This window comes from Festucalex cinctus, chromosome 14 (assembly GCF_051991245.1).
Source record: "Festucalex cinctus isolate MCC-2025b chromosome 14, RoL_Fcin_1.0, whole genome shotgun sequence".
NCBI classification, from domain to species: domain Eukaryota; kingdom Metazoa; phylum Chordata; class Actinopteri; order Syngnathiformes; family Syngnathidae; genus Festucalex; species Festucalex cinctus.
The window spans coordinates 1,955,008-1,976,219 of record NC_135424.1 but is presented as its reverse complement, the minus strand read 5'-3'; the positions used below and the strand labels follow the sequence as shown (position 1 = coordinate 1,976,219).

The window sequence follows — 21,212 nt, the reverse complement described above, 5'->3', positions numbered from 1 at the left end:
GTTTTTTTTGTTTGTTTTTGTTTTGTTAAATGACCATGTATACTAAGGCGTTAAATAAAAAATAAACGGCCATGTATAGTAAGGCGTTTTGTTGTTTTTTTTGTTTGTTTTTGTTTTTTGTTTTTTTAAACGACCATGTATACTAAGGGGTTAAAAAATAAAAAATAAACGCCCATGTATAGTAAGGCGTTAAAAAAAAAAAAAGATAAACGACCACGTATACTAAGGCGTTTTTTTAAACAACCATGTATAGTAAGGCGTTTTTAAAAAAAAAATTTTTAAACGACCATGTGTACTAAGGCGTTAAAAAAATAAAAATAAATAAACGGCCATGTATAGTAAGGCGTTAAAAAAAAAAAAAAAAACGACCATGTATACTAAGGGGTTAAAAAATAAAAAATAAACGCCCATGTATAGTAAGGCGTTTTTTTTTGTTTTTTGTTTTTTTGTTAAACGACCGTGTATACTAAGGCGTTAAATAAAAGAAATAAACGGCCATGTAAAGTTAGGCGTTTTTTGTTGTTGTTTTTTTTATTAAACGACCATGTATACTAAGGCGTTAAAAAATACAAAATAAACGCCCATGTATAGTAAGGCGTTTTTTTTTTTTTTTTTTTAAACGACCATGTATACTAAGGCGTTAAATAAAAGAAATAAACGGCCATGTAAAGTTAGGCGTTTTTTTTATTTTTTATTTTTTATTAAACGACCATGTATACTAAGGCGTTAAAAAAAAACAAAAAACGACCATGTAAGGCGTTTTTTTTTTTTTTTTTTTTTTTTTTTAAACGACCACGTATACTAAGGCGTTAAATAAAAAATAAACGGCCATGTATAGTAAGGCGTTTTGTTGTTTTTTTTGTTTGTTTTTGTTTTTTGTTTTTTTAAACGACCATGTATACTAAGGGGTTAAAAAATAAAAAATAAACGCCCATGTATAGTAAGGCGTTAAAAAAAAAAAAAGATAAACGACCACGTATACTAAGGCGTTTTTTTAAACAACCATGTATAGTAAGGCGTTTTTAAAAAAAAAATTTTAAACGACCATGTGTACTAAGGCGTTAAAAAAATAAAAATAAATAAACGGCCATGTATAGTAAGGCGTTAAAAAAAAAAAAAAAAACGACCATGTATACTAAGGGGTTAAAAAATAAAAAATAAACGCCCATGTATAGTAAGGCGTTTTTTTTTGTTTTTTGTTTTTTTGTTAAACGACCGTGTATACTAAGGCGTTAAATAAAAGAAATAAACGGCCATGTAAAGTTAGGCGTTTTTTTTATTTTTTATTTTTTATTAAACGACCATGTATACTAAGGCGTTAAAAAATACAAAATAAACGCCCATGTATAGTAAGGCGTTTTTTTTTTTTGTTTTTTTTTTATTAAACGACCATGTATACTAAGTCGTTAAATAAAAAATAAACACCCATGTATAGTAAGGCGTTTTTTTTTTTTTTTTTTTTTTTGTGTTTTTGTAAACGACCATGTATACTAAGGGGTTAAAAAATAAAAAATAAACGCCCATGTATAGTAAGGCGTTTTTTTTTTTTTTTTTTTTTATAAACGACCATGTATACTAAGGGGTTAAAAAATAAAAAATAAACGCCCATGTATAGTAAGGCGTTTTTTTTTGTTTTTTGTTTTTTTGTTAAACGACCGTGTATACTAAGGCGTTAAATAAAAGAAATAAACGGCCATGTAAAGTTAGGCGTTTTTTTTATTTTTTATTTTTTATTAAACGACCATGTATACTAAGGCGTTAAAAAATACAAAATAAACGCCCATGTATAGTAAGGCGTTTTTTTTTTTTGTTTTTTTTTTATTAAACGACCATGTATACTAAGTCGTTAAATAAAAAATAAACACCCATGTATAGTAAGGCGTTTTTTTTTTTTTTTTTTTTGTGTGTTTTTGTAAACGACCATGTATACTAAGGGGTTAAAAAATAAAAAATAAACGCCCATGTATAGTAAGGCGTTTTTTTTTTTTTTTTTTTTTTATAAACGACCATGTATACTAAGGCGTTAAAAAAAAAAAAATAAACGCCCATGTATAGTAAGGCGTTTTTAAAAAAAAAAAATGTAAACGACCATGTGTACTAAGGCGTTAAAAATAAATAAATAAATAAACGGCCATGTATAGTAAGGCATTTTTTTTTTTTTTTTAAACGACCATGTATAGTAAGGCGTTAAAAAAAAAACAAAAAACGACCATGTATAGTAAGGCGTTTTTTTTTTTTTTTTTTTTTTTAAACGACCACGTATACTAAGGCGTTAAATAAAAAATAAACGGCCATGTATAGTAAGGCGTTTTGTTGTTTTTTTTGTTTGTTTTTGTTTTTTGTTTTTTTAAACGACCATGTATACTAAGGGGTTAAAAAATAAAAAATAAACGCCCATGTATAGTAAGGCGTTAAAAAAAAAAAAGATAAACGACCACGTATACTAAGGCGTTTTTTTAAACAACCATGTATAGTAAGGCGTTTTTAAAAAAAAAATTTTTAAACGACCATGTGTACTAAGGCGTTAAAAAAATAAAAATAAATAAACGGCCATGTATAGTAAGGCGTTAAAAAAAAACAAAAAACGACCATGTATACTAAGGGGTTAAAAAATAAAAAATAAACGCCCATGTATAGTAAGGCGTTTTTTTTTGTTTTTTGTTTTTTTGTTAAACGACCGTGTATACTAAGGCGTTAAATAAAAGAAATAAACGGCCATGTAAAGTTAGGCGTTTTTTGTTGTTGTTTTTTTTATTAAACGACCATGTATACTAAGGCGTTAAAAAATACAAAATAAACGCCCATGTATAGTAAGGCGTTTTTTTTGTTAAACGACCATGTATAGTAAGGTTTTTTTTTTTTTTTTTTTTAAACGACCATGTATAGTAAGGTTTTTTTTTTTTTTTTTTTTAAACGACCATGTATACTAAGGCGTTAAATAAAAGAAATAAACGGCCATGTAAAGTTAGGCGTTTTTTTTATTTTTTATTTTTTATTAAACGACCATGTATACTAAGGCGTTAAAAAATACAAAATAAACGCCCATGTATAGTAAGGCGTTTTTTTTTTTTGTTTTTTTTTTATTAAACGACCATGTATACTAAGTCGTTAAATAAAAAATAAACACCCATGTATAGTAAGGCGTTTTTGTTTTTTGTTTTTTTGTTTTTTTTTTTGTAAACGACCATGTATACTAAGGGGTTAAAAAATAAAAAATAAACGCCCATGTATAGTAAGGCGTTTTGTTGTTTTTTTTGTTTGTTTTTGTTTTGTTAAATGACCATGTATACTAAGTCGTTAAATAAAAAATAAACACCCATGTATAGTAAGGCGTTTTTTTTTTTTTTTTTTTTTTTTTTTTTTGTAAACGACCATGTATACTAAGGGGTTAAAAAATAAAAAATAAACGCCCATGTATAGTAAGGCGTTTTTTTTTTTTTTTTTTTTTAAACGACCATGTATACTAAGGCGTTAAAAAATAAAAAATAAACGGCCATGTATAGTAAGGCGTTTTTAAAAAAAAAAAATTTAAACGACCATGTGTACTAAGGCGTTACAAATAAATAAATAAATAAACGGCCATGTATAGTAAGGCATTTTTTTTTTTTTTTAAACGACCATGTATAGTAAGGTGTTAAACAAAAAACGACCATGTATAGTAAGGCTTTTTTTTTTTTTTTTTAAACGACCATGTATCGTAAGGCGTTAAAAAAAAAAAAAAAACGACCAAGTATAGCAACGACCATATATAGTAAGGCATTTTTTTTTTTTTTTCAACGACCATGTATACTAAGCCGTTAAAAAAAAGAAATAAATAAACGCCCATGTATAGTAAGGCATTTTTTTTTTAAACGACCATGTATAGTAAGGCGTTAAAAAAAAAGAAATAAAAAACCGACCATGTATAGTAAGGCATTAAAAAAAAAAAAAAACAATGACCATATAGAGTAAGGCGTTTTTTTGTTTTGTTTGTTTTTAAATGACCATGTATACTAAGCCGTTAAAAAAAATAAATAAATAAACGCCCATGTATAGTAAGGCGTTTTTTTTTTTGGTTCTTTTTAAACGAACATGTATAGTAAGGCGTTTTTTTTTGTTTTTTTTTTTATTAAACGACCATGTATAGTAAGGCGTTTAAAAAATAAATAAATAAACAACCATGTATTGTAAGGTGTTCTTTTTTTTTTTTAAATGACCATGTATACTAAGGCGTTAAAAAATACAAAATAGACGCCCATGTAAGGCGTTTTTTTTTGTTTTTTTTTCAACGACCATGTATACTAAGGCGTTAAAAAAAAAAGAAATAAAAAAACGCCCATGTATAGTAAGCCGTTTATTTATTTTTTTAAACGACCATGTATACAAAGGCGTTAAAAAAAAAGAAATAAAAAAATGGCCATGTATAGTAAGGCTTTTTTTTTTTTAAACGACCATGTATATAGTAAGATGTTAAAAAAAAAAAAAAAAAACACCATGTATAGTAAGGCGTTTTTTTTTTGTTTTTTTAAACGACCATGTATAGTAAGGCGTTCAAAAAATAAATAAATAAACAACCATGTATTGTAAGGTGTACTTTTTTTTTTTTTTCTTTTTAAACGACCATGTATAGTAAGGTGTTAAAAAAAAAAAACGACCATGTATAGTTAGGTTTTTTTGTTGTTGTTTTTAAACGACCATATATAGTAAGGAGTTTTTTTGTTTGTTTTTTTAAACGACCATGTATAGTAAGGCGTTTTTTTTTATTTTAAACGACCATGTATAGTAAGGCATTTTTTTTTTTTTTTTTTTTTTAAACATCCTATGTATACTACGAATGGCCGCCCAATCCCTTCTTCTTGCTTGGGGCCCCTTGCAGAATGTTGCTCTGCCACTGATAATGACATACGCACATTTCAAATTCGGTTTTAAAGCAGTTTAGGCTTTCAAATGAGGGTTTCAGACTCGTGCTGGGATCCTTCCTTGCTGTTGAAGTGACAATCAAAAGTGAGCAGCATTTTTTTGTTGTTGTACCAGTAGAGGAAGGACGTGAAGACGAGCACGCTGAGGACGCTGAAGGGCAGAATGTGGAAGACGTACGCCAGGAACATTTGCCACTTGCTGTACAAGCCGTCTTGACTCTCCTGGTCGCCGATGGCTCGCAGGGCGGGAACTGTAACGCCATCACAATCACATTCTCATCATCGTTATGATCATACGATGACCTCGCTGACATGCCGCCGCGATCGCGCTGATCCCATATCAGCGTCGTGGCCCGTTTGTGTGCTTACGAAGCCTCTTTTATCGTTTCTTATCGGCTCCATCAGGACACCTTGCGTTCATCGCAACGCAGATCGGCAGCAGGCATTATTATTTAGTTGAGCAGATTCATGTTTTGTGAGGAAAACAAAAACAAAACAAACGTAGGAAGGTGACGATGTGTTGACTTTCTGGCATTGTGCTTGAAATCGAACAGACGAGCCGTCTTTTCCCCGCTGTCGTTATGTGAACGTTTGAGGTTACTCGAGTTCATTCACACCGCCTGCCATAAAAAAAAAAAAAAAAAAAAGTGAACCTTGCATCGCTCACTAGAAGGAGGCAGCAGAAGTTCGTCGTGACCGATCACTAACAAAAAATATATACATTTACATCATCAAGAATGCAAACTGGATACGATCAAGGTGTCGCAATGTGCTGAGGATTTCAAACAAAACTAAATAAAGTGTGAATAACGTGTGTAAAAAAATAAATAAATAAAATAAAAATATATATATTTGAGCACACTTTAAAGTGGTAAAAAGTGAAATTATTAAAAAACAAAACAAAAAAAACTAAAATGTATTTGTAATTAATGTAAATGTAATTAACAGGATACAGAGTAAACATTGAACATAATAATTTAAATACATTTGAATAAATACACTAATATTCTAATTTAAAGTAAAACAGTGTTAAATATATTAAATAAATAAATAAACATACATATTTAACCCAATATACTATTAAATATATATACATTTTTGTCCCTGCAGTTAAGCTTACTTGCTTAAATTTATATTTTTTATTATAATTATAATTATTATTATTATTTTATTTTAATACTATTTTCAGGGTTTTTTTTTTGGGGGGGGGGGGGGTGATATTAGATATTAGAGAACCCTATATTATCAATTAACCACAAAACAAAAACAAAACAAAAAACTGGTATACTGCAATTCTTTTGAAAACAATTTTGCAATATGCAACAATAATGGATAAACTCCACATTACTGCTCCATCATAAATATTACGTAACTTTTGTATTTTGCTATAGATTTGAAAAAAAGTCTTTCCCGGTGTCGTAATGTTAACATTTGAGGTTACTCGAGTTCACGCGAGCCGCCATAAAAAAAAAAAAGCGAACCTTGTGCCATGTCGACTCGCTGGCTCATATAACGGCGTCGGAACACTTCCGTATGGCTAACACACACACAAAAAAAACGTCTCATCTGATGATCAATAACTCCGAAAATAAAAAAAAATAAAAAACTCATTTCAACTGAGCGCGATTTCAACTCTGCCTAGCAACAAGTGAGGAAAAACTGGCGCGACCGGATCGCCGGCGCGGTCACTCACAGAGGGCGACGGCGTTGAGCATGCCGGTGTACGGCGACGCGCCGACGCTCTGGTAGATGATGCCGATGCGGTCCTGCACGGCGCCTTTGGCCACGTCGTCGTCCAGGCGCATGACGAAGAAGGCCACGAAGAGGCCGTAGATGAGGTTCTGCGACAGGCGCATCAGGACCCCCATCCGGTCTCGCGACAGGTTCCGCATGGTGCGCCTACAACAAAGTGGCAAGAAAAAGTGCACCACTTTTTCCCATTATTTTATGAGTCTTTTTTTTCAATTCAATTAATTGCATCATTTTTAATAATTCATCGTGATTCGTTGATTTTTTTTCTACTATTTCCTACGAAATAAAATCATCAAATAGAAAGTATATTAAATTCACAAAACAGTTCTAATTGGAAGTAAATAAAGCTTTTTTTTTTTTTTTTTATTTACATTATTTACTAGAACTGTGTATTGATGCAAATTTCCTCAATCGATTACATTTTGATTCACAGAGTTCAGTTCGATTCGATTTAGATTTTTTTTTTTGGATCCACTTCAGTTCAGTCACTTATAGATTACTATTACTTTATTAATTCTTCTTAAATATCAAGGATATGATATATAAATTAAATATATATATGATATATATATTAAAACAAAAAACTCCACAAACATTTCCTTCCAAATTTAAAAAAATAAATATATTTTATTTTTTATAAATCAGGTGTTTCATCAATGCAAGAAAATACTTTTAAATTCACGTGAAAAGCAAATTTAAGATACAAAAAAAAGCATTAAAATTATATATTTTTTGTTAATATATGGGGGAAAAAGATATTAAAATTAAAATAACTAAAAACATGTATTTTATTTATTTATTTATTTATGTGTTTTTAATTAAATTGTTTTTTCCTTGAGTGTCTAGAAAGGCACGTATAAATATAATGCTTTTTTTTTAAAATTATTATTATTATTATTATTATTATTATTATTAATCAAGTCATGGTTTTATGAATGGAAATCAGGCTCGGAAAGGAAAATCGCTTTGACATTGATTATTTGATTTTTCTTTTTTTAAACCCAGCCCTAATATTTCCATATTATTGAAATGAATGACAATGACGTGACTGATGATTTTGTTTTTTTGGGGTGCAACCTGAGCAGCACGGCCAGCTTGTCGGCGCCGGCGGGCGACTCTTTGCTCTTGAAGGGGACGGCGGCCTTTTGCGGCGCGCGCAGGCTCCGCTGCGTCCCGGCCAGCATGCGGCGGAAGATGGCCGACTTCTGGTAGGCGCGCGTCATGTCGTGCATGCGGCCGAAGGTGGCGCCCTCGCGCTCGCTGCTGCGCGTGTCCACCGACGTCAAGTCCACTGCGGGGCGAGGGACGCAAATGTGCTTGTGCCGCTTGCATGCGAGCGTGTCGGGCGGCGTACCGTAGATGTCGAAGGGGTTGCAGTATTCGGGACACTCGTATCCGCAGCGGCTGAAAAAGTCCACCATCTCGTCAGGTTGGCCGCAGAAAACTAACTCGCCGCGACTCATCAACGCGATCCTGTTGAACACCTGCAAAAAAACAACAAAAAAACAAGACAATGACAGCTTTTGCATAAAAATACATTTACAATGTATTTAAAAAGTGTTTTAATAAGTTAAATAAATAATAAATTTACCTTTATTGATTTATTTATATTCTAAATTTATTAGATTTATATTATGATTATTTATATTATATTTATTATATTACATATTATTGTTATTTATACTATATTTATTATATGATATATTATTATAATATTTATATTATTATTACTGCAATTGGCTGGCCAACCAGTTCAGGCTACTGAAGATGGATGACAAAAAATGTGATTTTAAATATGGACAAAATACTTAATCCTTAATATATTTCATTTTTTTTGATAATGCGTTTATCATCATGTCTAGGTACAGACGTTGACAAAAAAGGGTTTGAATCCAAAAATATATTTTTTTTTTTTTTCAAGGGGCTCTCGTACATAAAAATATGAAGTATAAGAACTAATTTTTGTACATTTTTATTCCATAAAAATAAACTCTTACATTTTTTTTTTTTTTGCGGTACTATGTTTGCCCTGCATGACATTCCAAATCTGGGAAAAAAAAAAAAAATCATTTTGTAGTATATATGAACATGAGACTAAGTCATTTCTGCCATCTAGTGGTGAATGGTGATATTACAACTTAAAACTAAACAGGCGATAAGGACTACCATATTTTTCCCAAATTGGTAAAAATATTTTTTTTTTGGAAACCCAAATTTTTCCCCAAAACACTGATAAATGTCCAATATAAATTTCACTATGAAAAAAAAAGTTAAAAAATAAAATAAAACTTACAAAGAAAAGAAAACTATAAATGTATTTTTTTGTATTATAAATAATATATATGTATATAAAATATATAATAAAATATGAAAATATATTAAAAAAATAATAATAATGACATATAATATAATTTATTAAGTGGCCTGCCAGGTTCTCATCCCACACTGGATTGTGTTTTTTCACATTTTTTCCTTCCTACTCAAAATGTTTTGACATTTCACGCAGAGCAGTGATTCGATAACGTTACAAAAAAATTCCGTATTAAATATAACGTGACAGAAGATGTGTTTTATGTCGAATGCTTGATGACATGACGGAACTTTCCTTACCGTGAAGAGTTCGGAGCGCGGCTGGTGGATGGTGACGACGACGATGCGGTTCCTGCGGGCCAGTTGGGCCAGCAGCACCACGATCTGATTGGCCGTCATGCTGTCCAGGCCCGTGGTGGGCTCGTCCAATAGGATCACACCTGCCCCACGACCAACGACATCACGCTTGAAACTTGCAAACTTTCACTGCACAACTTCAACTCGTCTAACGAGGACACTTGCAAGATTGCCTCTCAAAGTGCAATTAAAAGGGAGACGAATTCATTTTCTGCTTGATTGGAGCGCAAGCCGACGGGAACCGCTCACACGCGTCCGTCAGTGTGTGCGGCCGTTCTAATCCTGAACGATGAGGACGAGGGCCTTCATCGTCCTCAGCGGAGTTGCGCAGACCTGATAAAACGAGCCCAGAGCTCTCTCGGAGGTGCTTTGATAACGGCAGGCGCCAAAGTAACTTTCTTCTTCTTCTTCTTCTTTGTGAGTTTTTTTTTTCTTTTCTTTTCCGGGTCCCCTCCCCTCGGCGCGGGCGGACTTACGGGGGTCCTGGAGGAGCTGGCTGGCGATGGAGACCCTCCTCCTCTCGCCACCGGAGATCCCCGGGAAAACGCGGCCGCCGATCACGCTGCGGGCCACGTGGCTCAGGCTCAGCTCGCCCATCACTGCTGACACCTTCCAACGCAAACAGTACACCATATTCTCACTTATTATTTTTTTTTTTTTTACATTTTATGACATGTATTACTATTTTATGACTGTATAATGACTATTTTTTATTTAAATATTTCATTTAATTTAATTATTAAAAATATAATAGTAATTATTTTATATTAATATTATCTATTATTTATTATTATTACTATTATTATTATATAATATATTAATAATAAAACTTATTATATTTAATTTAATTACTATTTTTTATTATAATAATAATAATAATAATATAATTATTATTATTATTATCACCATCATAATGATTTTTTATATTATTATTATTACTATTTTTATTACCACTATTATTACTATTATCATCTTCATTATTATTATTGCTAATATTATTACTATTACTATTATTATTATTATTATTATTATTATTATTATTATTATTAATATTAATATTATTACATCACAATATAATAATTATAATATTGTGGAGAGGTTGGTTGGAAAAGTTCACTATACTGCATAAAAACTCACGATAAAAAAAAAAAAAAAGCTCATATTAAAAAAAAAACAATAGCACAATATTGTGTTTTTGTACGTAGCAAGCAGTGACAAAAAAATAAATAGGCAACGACAGCAATATTGCGGCAGTTTTAATATCGGAATATTGCCAGTATCGCTGCGTCCCTATTTTAGATTGGTGACGCTACATACGCTTAATAATGTACCTAATTAATTTAAATTATATTGATGAATTATTTATTGCACTATTTAAGATTTATATAGCACCTTTCTACTAACCTAAGAATGAAAGCAAGAATGTTTATATCTTAATATCTTATAATAATAATTATTTTTTATATTATTATTATTATTATTATTACTATTATTACCACTATTATTACTATTATTATCCTCATATTTTTTTACAATATTATCATCATCATAACTATTTTTATATGATATTATTACTACTACCACTACTAGAATTGTAAATATTAAATGTAAAATGATATTGTAAACATCCAATTTTATTATTTTATGCACCCATCTACTTTTGAAAATATTGTTCATTATTATTAATTTTAATGGAACATTATACAATATAAATGAAGATGACAACTCAATAATAGTAAGTTTTAATTTCTCTTTGCTATGAAGGATCCTTTATTTTTTTCCTTCATAAAGGAACGACTGTGATCTATTTTCCATCTTGTGAAAAGGTGAGCATGTTTTGTCCACTTCACCTTGCTTTGTATGGCTTTGGCCGAGTGCTTCCTGAGGGCCAGCTGCGCCGTGTAGGTCAAAGTCTCCTCCACGGTCAGATAACTCAGCAGGTTGTCACTCTGGCACAAGAGACAAAACAAACGCAACGCTTCGCTAAACATATTTGGAACCGTATCCAAACGTCACCAAATACCATATGAAGCTCATCTGACAATTTAGTGTCGGTTTTAAACATAGAAGGGCCAAAACATGCCTTATGAAAATTAAATGGCGCTAAAAGAATAGCCACCAGAGGGTGCTACAACTGCACAAACGGAAAGCAACCTGATTTTATTAAATAGATGCGCTGCTTTTAAATATCGTAAACATGACGAGGATATTGCGAAATTACCCGTATCGGCCCACCCCTGGCGACGACTTGTTTACAATTTGACAAAAGTGAAGTCTGCGTTGACGCCCACTTGAAATGAAAACGCGCACGCGCTGCCTGAACCTCCACATCGTGCCTCAATTAACGCGCACGCGCGGGCCGATTGCGTTCCTCGGCAGAGTCTCTCATGCGAATGACTTTAATATCAGGCGCCGCTATCAGCTCCTCATCTGCAAGCTTAAGCAGCCAAAGTTAATGACGAGGCTCGGAGTGGACGAACGCGCGTTATCAGCCGGCGGGCAGATAATTTGAAAAAGGGGGGGCCGCCTTAAGCCAGTGTTTTTTTTTTTTTTCCCCATTCGGGGGCTTTGAATCCACTTGAGCACCTCTCACTCGCAGATTAAAAGCATGAGGAGGCCACCGAGGAACCCAAAAACTTCTTGCAAGTATCCTTTGGACAGACTTTCTTCCTTCCTGGAGTTTGCGAAGCCAAATAGCCACAAAGAAAAATGTCTGCGTGCGTCACCTGCAGCACGTAAGAGAAGCAGTCCCGGTACTCGTCCCTGGCCAGTTTCCTGCCGTTGACGAAGACGTCGCCCGACAGGGTTCCCGAGTTGCCGATCCTGCCCGAGATGGCGTCCAGCAACGTGGTCTTGCCCGAACCTGGGCATTAAGACAAAAAAATAAAAAAAAAATTTAAAAAATAGGATTTTATATGGATTCTGGGGCAAGTTTGGAAGTGCCCCTCGAGGCCAATGAATTCTGCCTAGCAACAAGTGACACCGGGGTCCGAGCTAGCGGGCGGCCCACCTGAGTTGCCCAGGATGCCCATAATCTGCCCGCTGTCCACGTGGAAGGAGACGTCGTTGAGGATCTGCCGAGTCCGTCGCTTCCTGTAGGAGGGCAAATCCCACCAGGGGCCCACGCGCTCGCTGACAAAACAAAAACAAAACAAAAACCTTCCTCCTTAGACCTCAATTTGTCTGCCTGTGCCTGGTTCACATCCACCAACATGTCACAAAATGTCCTTGCGACAAGAAAGACCATTAAGACTGTTTGAGGAACGTTTAGGAGATACTGCAACCTTGAACGAACCCCGACATGCAATCAACGTTCGTTAGCGATGGCAGGAAGCAAATTTGGTTTATAAGTATTCTTCAAAATTGTTCCAGATTTTGTTCAAAATGTCTTTGTAATAAGAAAGACCATTGAGACTGTTTGGGGAACATTTAGGAGACACTGCAACCTTGAACGAACCATAGCATGGAATCAACATTCATTAGCGACGTTAGCAAATACTGATTTCACATTCGTTAGCGATGTTAGGAAGGAAATTTTATTTGAAATTATTGCTCAAAATTGTTCCAAATTTTGTTCAAAATGTCAAGAAAGACCATTAAAGACTGTTTGTGGAATGTTAAGGAGACACCACAACCTTGAACAAACCCTAACACAAAATCAACATGTTAGCAACGCTACTGTATGCTGATTTCGTGTTTGTTAGCAATGCTAGCGAATGTTGACAGCACGCCAGGGTTCGTTCAAGGTTGCAGTGTCTCCTAAACGTTCTCAAAGCAGTCTTAATGGTTCTCCAAACAGTTTTTTTCTTGTCACAAGGAGATTTTGTTCAAAATGTCCTTGTGACAACATTAAGACTGCTCTGAGAACGTTTAGGAGACGCTGCAACTTGAATCAACATTCGTTAGCACAAATGTCCCCCCAAGTGGGATACGCGCTTATGAACCGCAGTTACTGCTTCGTAAGAAAGTAAAATTATATCGGCCTAATCAACTTGTGGGCACGGGGTTCTCGGGTCTTTCCAAGTGGACTACGGTCCCAACGCGCGCTTGCTCACCTGACGGCGTAGGTGATGTTGCTGGCGCTGAGGCAGCACGGCGGCTCAGCCGTTTCGCCTCCGCCGCCACCGCCGTCGTCCTTCGCCGCCCCCGACGCAAACTTGAAGGACTCTTTGGCCTCGCCGGCGTCGTCCCTCCCGGGACGCTCCGGCCGCACCGAGTACTTCCTGCTCATCTTTCAACCCGCAGTCCGCATCGGATCCGCTTCCCTCCACACTAAGCGGACGCGGCCATAAACCCGGCGCTTAGGGCCAACGTGGTCTTATCTCAGAGAACTTTGATCCGGGCTGGTATAAACGCGGACGGGGAGGCGAGCGAGCGAGCGGGCGGTGGCCCGGATGGACGGCGCAATGGAGCAGGACAGGTGACGGGACAGACACACATCGTTTTTGGAGGAGACGTTTCCTGGAACGGGGGACGACAACGGAATCGTGAAGGCAGAGAGAAAGGATCGAAGACGAGCGGTGCGCGCGAGGCGGGTGCGTTGACCACCTGAGTGGACAAACATCGACTCTTGCGTCATCATGGACACAAACACGAGCTTCACTCACGCTAACGGATCCTCACAGGTCAGTCACTCGTGTGCCATGTACTTCATCTGAAGCGCTTTAAAATTAATGTAGAGCTCATGAAATGAAAACAATACCAATAAAAAAACGACATCCTACTCACCAGAGATGTTTTTTTTTTTCTTTTAACCATCCAATCAAAGGACAGAAAAATTGTGATGTCATAAAGTTGAAGTTTCATCGGTCGAAGGCTCTGGGCAGATTTGAGTGACATAGCAACACAGTCAGGTTGATTTCTGATTGGACCCAAAAAAAAAATCTAACAACTTAGTGATGGAAGTAGGATAAACGAGTAGAATTTCATGGAACAAATATGAGAATGTAGGTTGTAAACGTGCATTATTGGGCAACAGCTGTTCACGTCGGAGGAGGACAGCAGCCTCTACTTCACGTACGCCGGCGACTGCAACCAGCTGGAAGTCAACAACCTGCACTATGAGGTGACAACATCCTCAACAACAACAACCGTATCACTCAAAAGCAAAATGCGTCCAATGCGTGTCGACGCTCCAGGTGGACACGGCGTCCCAGATTCCCTGGTACGAGAGGCTGTCCGAGTTCAAGTTGCCGTGGGAGATTCAAGGCGACAAGCAGACGGCCATCGACAAACTCAGCCTGCGCGTCCGCAGCGGACAGATGCTGGCCATCATTGGAAGCTCCGGTAAAAAAAAAAATCAATGGAAATAATATGCTGGATTCAATTGGTGGTGGGACAATGTGGCAAATTATAATAGAAAAAATATAGGTAAAAAAAATATATATATATGTGTCCTAGACACTACTACCGGTACTACCACCAATGATAATAGTCCTGCTAAATGTGAGTTTTTCTGGCCTGATGCAGGCTGCGGCAAAACGTCGCTGCTGGACATCATCACGTGTCGCGACGAGGGCGGCGGCGTGACGTCCGGCCAGATCCTCATCAACGGACGGCCCAACACGGCTCAGCTGGTGAAGAAGAGCATCGCGCACGTGCGCCAGGACGACCGACTCCTCCCTCACCTCACCGTGCGCGAGACCCTCGCCTTCGTGGCCAGACTCCGGCTGCCCACGCACTTCACGCAGGCCCAGCGGGACCAGAGGGTAAGGTCGAGTCCAAACAGGAGCACCTCAACAGCATGAAATATAAAAAAGTGGTTCTTGTCTAGTGTTAGTCGTGTACCCTTGACAACTTTTGTTGAAGGTCCATCGAAGTCTTACCAATTCAAGCCATTGGTTGGGTCCCCAAAAAATGGTTCTGTGTACTCTATTGCCCTTGACAGCGTTCGAAAATGCTCCATCCATGTCTGACCTTGTCAGGTAGCGACTAAGTTCCAAAAACCGGTCCCAGAGTAGTTTAGTCTGGTAGCCTTGACACTTTTTGACCATGGTCCATTCAAGAAAAACCCAGGTCAGGTAGAGGGTGTAGTTTCAGAAACTGGTTCCAGAGTGATTAGTCAGGGACTGGTACAACATTCGAGAATGGTCCATCCAAGTCTGACTTGGTCAAGCGGAGGATTGAGTTCCTCAAACTGGCTACAAAGTAGTTAGTCTTGATAGTCTTGACAGCGTTTGAAAATGTTCCATCCATGTCCGACCTTTTCAGGTATCAACTAAGTTCCAAAAAACGGTCCCAGAGTAGTTTAGCCTGGTACTCTTGACACCTTTTGATCATGGTCCGAGAAAGACAAACCAGGTCAGGTAGAGGGTGTCATCTCAGAAACCGGTTCTCGATTGATTAGTCAGGGACTGGTACCCTAGACAACTTTCGAGAATGGTCCATCCAAGTCTGACTTGGTCAAGCAGAGGATTAAGTTCCTCAAACCGCCTACAAAGTAGTTAGTCTTGATAGTCACAGTAGACCAACCACATGGTTGCAGAAACCATTCCCCGAAAATGATTATGACATTCTTGACTTCTGATAACGGTGCAGCCAAGTACAAAAAGGTCAGGGAGTTGGCTGGATTCTAAAAAGTTACAGAGTTAGTACCATCTAGAGCCATATCGGTCCAACAAGGTTTTGGTCATGTCCTCAGGTGGACGACGTCATCGCCGAGTTACGGCTGAGACAGTGTGCCCACACCAGGGTGGGAAACGACTACGTGAGGGGGGTTTCTGGAGGGGAGCGCAGGCGGGTCAGCATTGCGGTCCAACTCCTCTGGAACCCAGGTACGGGAACGCCACCTTGACCTGTGCCAGTTATTAGTCCGATGCCCAAATTGACCATTTAAGGTTCCAGGTATTTTGATTCTGGACGAGCCCACGTCAGGTCTGGACAGCTTCACGGCCCACAATCTGGTCATCACGCTGTCCCGCTTGGCCCGGGGGAACCGTCTGGTTCTGCTGTCGGTCCACCAGCCTCGCTCCGACATCTTCCAGCTCTTCGACCTGGTGGTCTTGCTGTCGTCGGGCTCGGCCGTGTATTGCGGCGCCGCCCGCGACATGGTGCCGTACTTCACGGCGCTTGGCCACCCGTGCCCGCGGTACTGCAACCCGTCTGACTTCTACGGTAGGACGTTGAGGGTTCTCCGTCGTCGTAACCACGTAGAACATCTCTGACAAGCTTCATCTTGTGCTTGCATGCTAGTGGACCTGATCAGTATCGACCGTCGTAGCCCCGAGCAAGAGGCCCAGTGTCTGGAGCGGGCTCGGGTGTTGGCAGAGCAGTTTTCGGAAAAGGTCCGGGACACCGACGACCACATGTGGAAGAGTGAAACGGCCCTGATGCACTCTGAGAGGTTACTTCATACTTAGCATGTTAGCATTCTATCAATGTTATCTTGCTATAGGTTTAGCATACCACATGTTTGCAAGCTAGCATCTGACCAACTCTCATTAAGAGTTGGGCCTGGCTGAAGGGCAAGAAGTAAAAATCTGCCTTAGCGCTCCCCACCCAGGTTGCTATCTTGCTATACAGTTATGTTTTCATTTCATGAACTCTCTCAAATTAGTACTGTGACTGCCTTTCTCTAACCAAGCGTACATCAGCACAACAGTTAGCACGTTTGCATTTGCTCAAACTGTAACCATTTCTAATGATTGACCAAATGCTAACATTTAGCATGTTAGCATTTGGCATGCTAACAATGCAAGGTAATAGCCAGACTTTTCACAATTTTACATCTTGACCAGCAGTACGGAACCATTTCTCGAGATTGTTGATCAAACACTAGCATTTAGTATGTTAACGGTTGCTATGCTAACATACATAAAGTTAGCAACCTAACAGCAAAATACAAGAGAATAGAGTAGTAAGCTAAATTGTTAAAAATTTTAAATCTTACTCCGGAATACGGCACCAGTTCTAAAGATTGTTGATCAAACAGTTAGCGTTTAGCATGCTAGCAGTTAGTTTGCTAACATATTGCACAATAGCAACTTGGCTACAAAATCACTAAGGCAGCCTGATATGGATTTTGCTGCTAATTTGCTGGATGTTAGCATTACAAATGCTACCATGCTAAATGCTAGCATTTAATCACCATTCATTAGAATTGGTGCAGAGCTAGATGATTTTTTATTTTTTTTTAAATCTGGCTTACCACGCTACTCTGTCACACTGACGTCTTGCTTTTAGGTTGCTATCTTGCCGTATGCTAGCATACCAATCGCTAGCATGCTAGATGTTAGCAATTCTTACCTCATTCACTGCCATTGACGGAAAAAGACGTCAAGATGCATTTTTTTTTGCTGGTCTGGCAATGAATGTGTTTATCAGTAAAGGAAAACTTTTGCATCCCCGTTTGCAGCAGCAGCTCCCCACAACCCGACAAGGCGGAAGACGACCAAGTCGTCGTCATCTCCAAGGATAGGGACCGCCTACCGGGCCGGCTCCAGCAGTTTTCCATCCTCATAAGGTGAGGAGCATGAAAAAAAAAAACGTGCGAAACAAAAAAAAAAATGCCAAGCGTCTCCTCCGTCGCCAGGCGCCACATGTACAACGACTACCGAGACCTGGTCACCTTGCTGGTCCACGGCCTGGAGGCCCTGCTCATGTCCCTGCTGGTGGGTTTCCTGTACTACGGCGCCGGAGAGCAGCCGCTGAACATTCAGGATACCGTGGCCCTGCTCTACATGATCGGCGCGCTCACGCCCTTCGCTGTGGTGCTGGACGTCATCGCAAAATGTGAGAGACGACTTTTCGTATCAAAACGGCCAATCGGCTTCACAGTTCAAGGTCATTCGATGTCCTCTGCCGTGTCGTATAAGTTATCGAGGATGACGGACATTTCATGGCGCTCAAATCGCAAGATGGTAAAGTTGATTAAGTATACAGATAATGACTTGAGCAGCCAGCATGTTTTGAGACTAAAGTCCACGATCGACTCTCAGGACGCGTCATTTGGAACATTGACAAAGACTTTACGATGATAATGTTGCTCAGATATTCAGTAGGTGGCGCTATCTGAAGTTTAACACGTTTCAAATTGTTCAAATGTTGTTTTCAGGTCACGCAGAGAGAGCCATGCTCTACCACGAGCTGGAAGACGGCATGTACTCGGTCACCTCCTACTTCTTTGCTAAGGTACAGCACACAAAGCCACCACAAGGGGGCAGCCTTACCCCATGTTGGACCCACAAGTGTGTCTGTATACAAACTCCATGTGATTTAATCCTGGTTTGCCGAGTAGTCCGCTACTAGTTTTGGAAAACTAAACATATGCTAATATGCTAACATAATAATAACAACACAGTTGGGTAGAGTAAGCACGGAAGTAGCATGATGAGATTCTACATCTTGCCACTAAAACTAGTCAAATAAAACTTGAATAAAATGCTAACATGTTAGCCTAGCAGCATAATTGCCCAACTCTTCTGTCAAAAGTTTTCCTAAAACAAGAAATAATACGTTATGTTATATTGAATAAGAAGTTACTTTGATTCACTAGACAAAGAAAATACAAACTTTCAGCAAGCACTTGTTGACATTTTGACGCCAAGTTTAGCGATTAGAAAATGCTAAAGCGGATTGATAACGTCTTGCCTTGTTGTCGGCCACCATTTCCATTGAGTGAATTAAATGCTAACATGCTAACAATTTGTATGCTAATACAGAGCAGGCCCGGTTGTGGGGTTGTTATCTCAAATAAGATGATCAAACGCCAACATGCTACCTGCTAACATACGAAAACAGGGGAAATAAATATAAATTGTCAATAGTTTAGATTTTTCATTATACTGTACTGTATTGAATTTTTATTTCATGTTAACTGTTGTTGTACAAGTTCAGTTAATTTTAAATTCGTTTTTAGGGCAAGTTTGTTAGTTGTTTTTCGTTTTATTTTTTAATGGAATTTTTATATACGTAAAATGTTTCAGTCATAGCAAGTGGATAGAGAACGCTAAAGCGGTCAAATGCTAACATGCTAACAATTAGTATGCTAATACAGAGCAAGATCGCAACGTCCAGTCGCGTCGTGGCATCTCAAAGCTGAATGCTGACATGCTAGCAGCTAACATGTGAAAACAGGGAAATAAATAAAAATGGGCAATAGTTTAGATTTTTTATTATACTGTACTGTAGTTGTTTTTTATTTCGACTTTTGTTGTACACGTTGAGTTAATTTTAAATTCGTTTTTAGAGCAAGTTTGTTAGTTTAAATTTTTTGGAAAATGCTTTGTTTAATTTTTTTAAAATGAGTTTCAGTATTAGTTTTTTTTTAAATGGAATTTTTATAGATGTAAAATGTTTCAGTCATAGCAAGATAGTAACATGGGTAGAGAAAGCTAAAGCGGTCAAATGCTAACAAATAGCTTCCTGTGTTTCCAGGTGCTGGTGGAGTTTTTTTTTCCCCTTTTTTTTTCTTGACTGTATTGCAATTTACATAAAAACGTCCAAAGTAAAAAGTTTTCCTTTTCAAAACAAGGTGCTGGGGGAGTTACCCGAGCACTGCGTGTTCACCTTGGTGTACGCTCTGCCCATCTACTGGCTGGCGGGCCTGAACGAGGCCCCGGACCGCTTCCTGTTCAACTTCCTGCTGGTGTGGCTGATGGTGTACTGCAGCCGCGCCATGGCGCTCTTCGTGGCCGCCGCGCTGCCCACCCTGCAGACGTCCGCCTTCATGGGCAACGCGCTCTTCACCGTCTTCTACCTGACCGGCGGCTTCGTCATCAGCCTGGAGAACATGTGGCTGGGTGAGGCGAGATTGCGGCAGACGCGACTGACTCGGGGACGAAAACGTTTTCAAAATGTTGTGTTCCCCACCTCGACAGTGGCGTCGTGGCTCTCTCACGCCTCCTTCATGCGCTGGGGCTTCCAGGGGCTTCTGCTGGTGCAGTTCAGAGGGAACAAATACCCCGTCAGCATCGGGAACTTCACCCTGAACGTGGACGGAATATATGTAATATATGCAAAAATAAATATTTCATTAGAGAATAACAAAAATCATCATAAAGCATTTTGTGCATTCAGGTGGTGGAGGTGATGAACATGAACGAGTATCCGCTGTACTCGTGCTACCTGGTGCTGCTGGCCGTCTGCTTGGTCTTCATGGCGCTCTACTACGTCTGCCTCAAATTCATCAAGCAGAAGTCCAGTCAGGACTGGTGAATATTGTCATCCAAAAATAAATCACACATTTTGGTGTTAATAACGAAGAACAAACAAACGATGGTGGGAAACTCTGAAAGTGAAGCGATGACCTTTTTCTTTTTGTTGTCGGTATCGCAGACTGCCACTGGATGGCAGCAGAGCACCACAGTAATGTTGACGTCAAGGGACGTTTCATTTTCATTTTTGCTTTATTTTTATCGTATCAGTATCAGTGTGAATGCAATTTAGGAAAAGGCCTTTTATATAATTGTGTTTTTTGTATATACATGTAAATACGTAGTAAAACAAATTAATAAACTAATAAAGCATTCAATCAATTCACTCTTTAAGTGTGCTTATTTTTGGTCAACTTCTCTTAACATTGGAATGTATTAATTACAGTTTTATGTAGAATAACTATTGCATTTGTTGTTTTCATTTTTAGAGTCAGATTTATAAAATTAGCATCTAATTGAGTGATTGAATTTTTATTTATTATTATTATTATTAATTCCATCTCTGTTGTAATATGTATTAATTGATTGAATTATTTTTTATTTTATTATCTGGTCTTATTGCTGCTGGATTTGTAAAATTCCCAGAGGGATCAATAAAGTCTAAGTCTATTTTAAATGCAAAGTATTGATACATATATTTTTACATAAGGTCAGATTTTGTTTAATCAAAATTATTATTATTAATGATGCTTAACTATGGTAAATACTAAATACATTAAACAGTAACAACCTCATAAAAAAA

At 37.7% G+C, this 21,212-nt stretch overlaps 2 protein-coding genes across 9 annotated transcripts in view; one reads left to right on the top strand and one right to left on the bottom strand.

Annotated features, from left to right (window-relative positions):
- Positions 1–20,806, bottom strand: part of abcg5 (ATP-binding cassette, sub-family G (WHITE), member 5) — a 28,911-nt gene extending 8,105 nt beyond the window's left edge. For 2 of the 7 annotated variants that reach the window (XM_077494981.1, XM_077494982.1), the window contains exons 1-10: positions 13,373–15,211; positions 12,328–12,449; positions 12,044–12,180; positions 11,168–11,266; positions 9,794–9,926; positions 9,261–9,400; positions 8,005–8,134; positions 7,728–7,941; positions 6,592–6,797; positions 5,011–5,149 (exon numbers count right to left, since the gene is read on the bottom strand). In XM_077494981.1, coding sequence (XP_077351107.1) covers positions 5,011–5,149; positions 6,592–6,797; positions 7,728–7,941; positions 8,005–8,134; positions 9,261–9,400; positions 9,794–9,926; positions 11,168–11,266; positions 12,044–12,180; positions 12,328–12,449; positions 13,373–13,548 — 1,496 coding nt within the window. In that variant the 5' untranslated portion in view covers positions 13,549–15,211. Of the gene's footprint in view, positions 1–5,010; positions 5,150–6,591; positions 6,798–7,727; positions 7,942–8,004; positions 8,135–9,260; positions 9,401–9,793; positions 9,927–11,167; positions 11,267–12,043; positions 12,181–12,327; positions 12,450–13,372; positions 15,212–19,823; positions 20,039–20,126 lie in introns of those variants that run through there. The other 5 variants (XM_077494977.1, XM_077494983.1, XM_077494980.1 and 2 more) reach the window with 5 other exon arrangements.
- Positions 13,655–20,791, top strand: abcg8 (ATP-binding cassette, sub-family G (WHITE), member 8). Of its 2 annotated transcripts, none has more exons than XM_077494986.1 (13): positions 13,655–13,942; positions 14,296–14,382; positions 14,456–14,603; positions 14,787–15,025; positions 15,958–16,090; positions 16,161–16,430; positions 16,509–16,659; positions 17,674–17,778; positions 17,848–18,047; positions 18,370–18,446; positions 19,789–20,056; positions 20,135–20,262; positions 20,334–20,791. In XM_077494986.1, exons 1-13 carry the CDS (start codon positions 13,898–13,900, stop codon positions 20,469–20,471), a joined length of 1,989 nt encoding a protein of 662 aa, XP_077351112.1. In that variant the 5' UTR covers positions 13,655–13,897; the 3' UTR covers positions 20,472–20,791. The 2 variants fall into 2 exon arrangements, with proteins under 2 accessions (XP_077351112.1, XP_077351111.1); XM_077494985.1 differs by having other exon boundaries at positions 13,656–13,942; positions 17,671–17,778.
- Positions 20,807–21,212: the final 406 nt, after the last annotated feature.

Bases quoted from the DNA above. Each gene is read 5' to 3' on its own strand.
- abcg8 (XM_077494985.1), top strand. From the start codon at position 13,898: ATGGACACAAACACGAGCTTCACTCACGCTAACGGATCCTCACAG. The intron at 17,779-17,847 runs GTGAGGAGCATG...CTCCGTCGCCAG, and splicing joins CAGTTTTCCATCCTCATAAG to GCGCCACATGTACAACGACT. The intron at 20,057-20,134 runs GTGAGGCGAGAT...CCACCTCGACAG, and splicing joins CCTGGAGAACATGTGGCTGG to TGGCGTCGTGGCTCTCTCAC.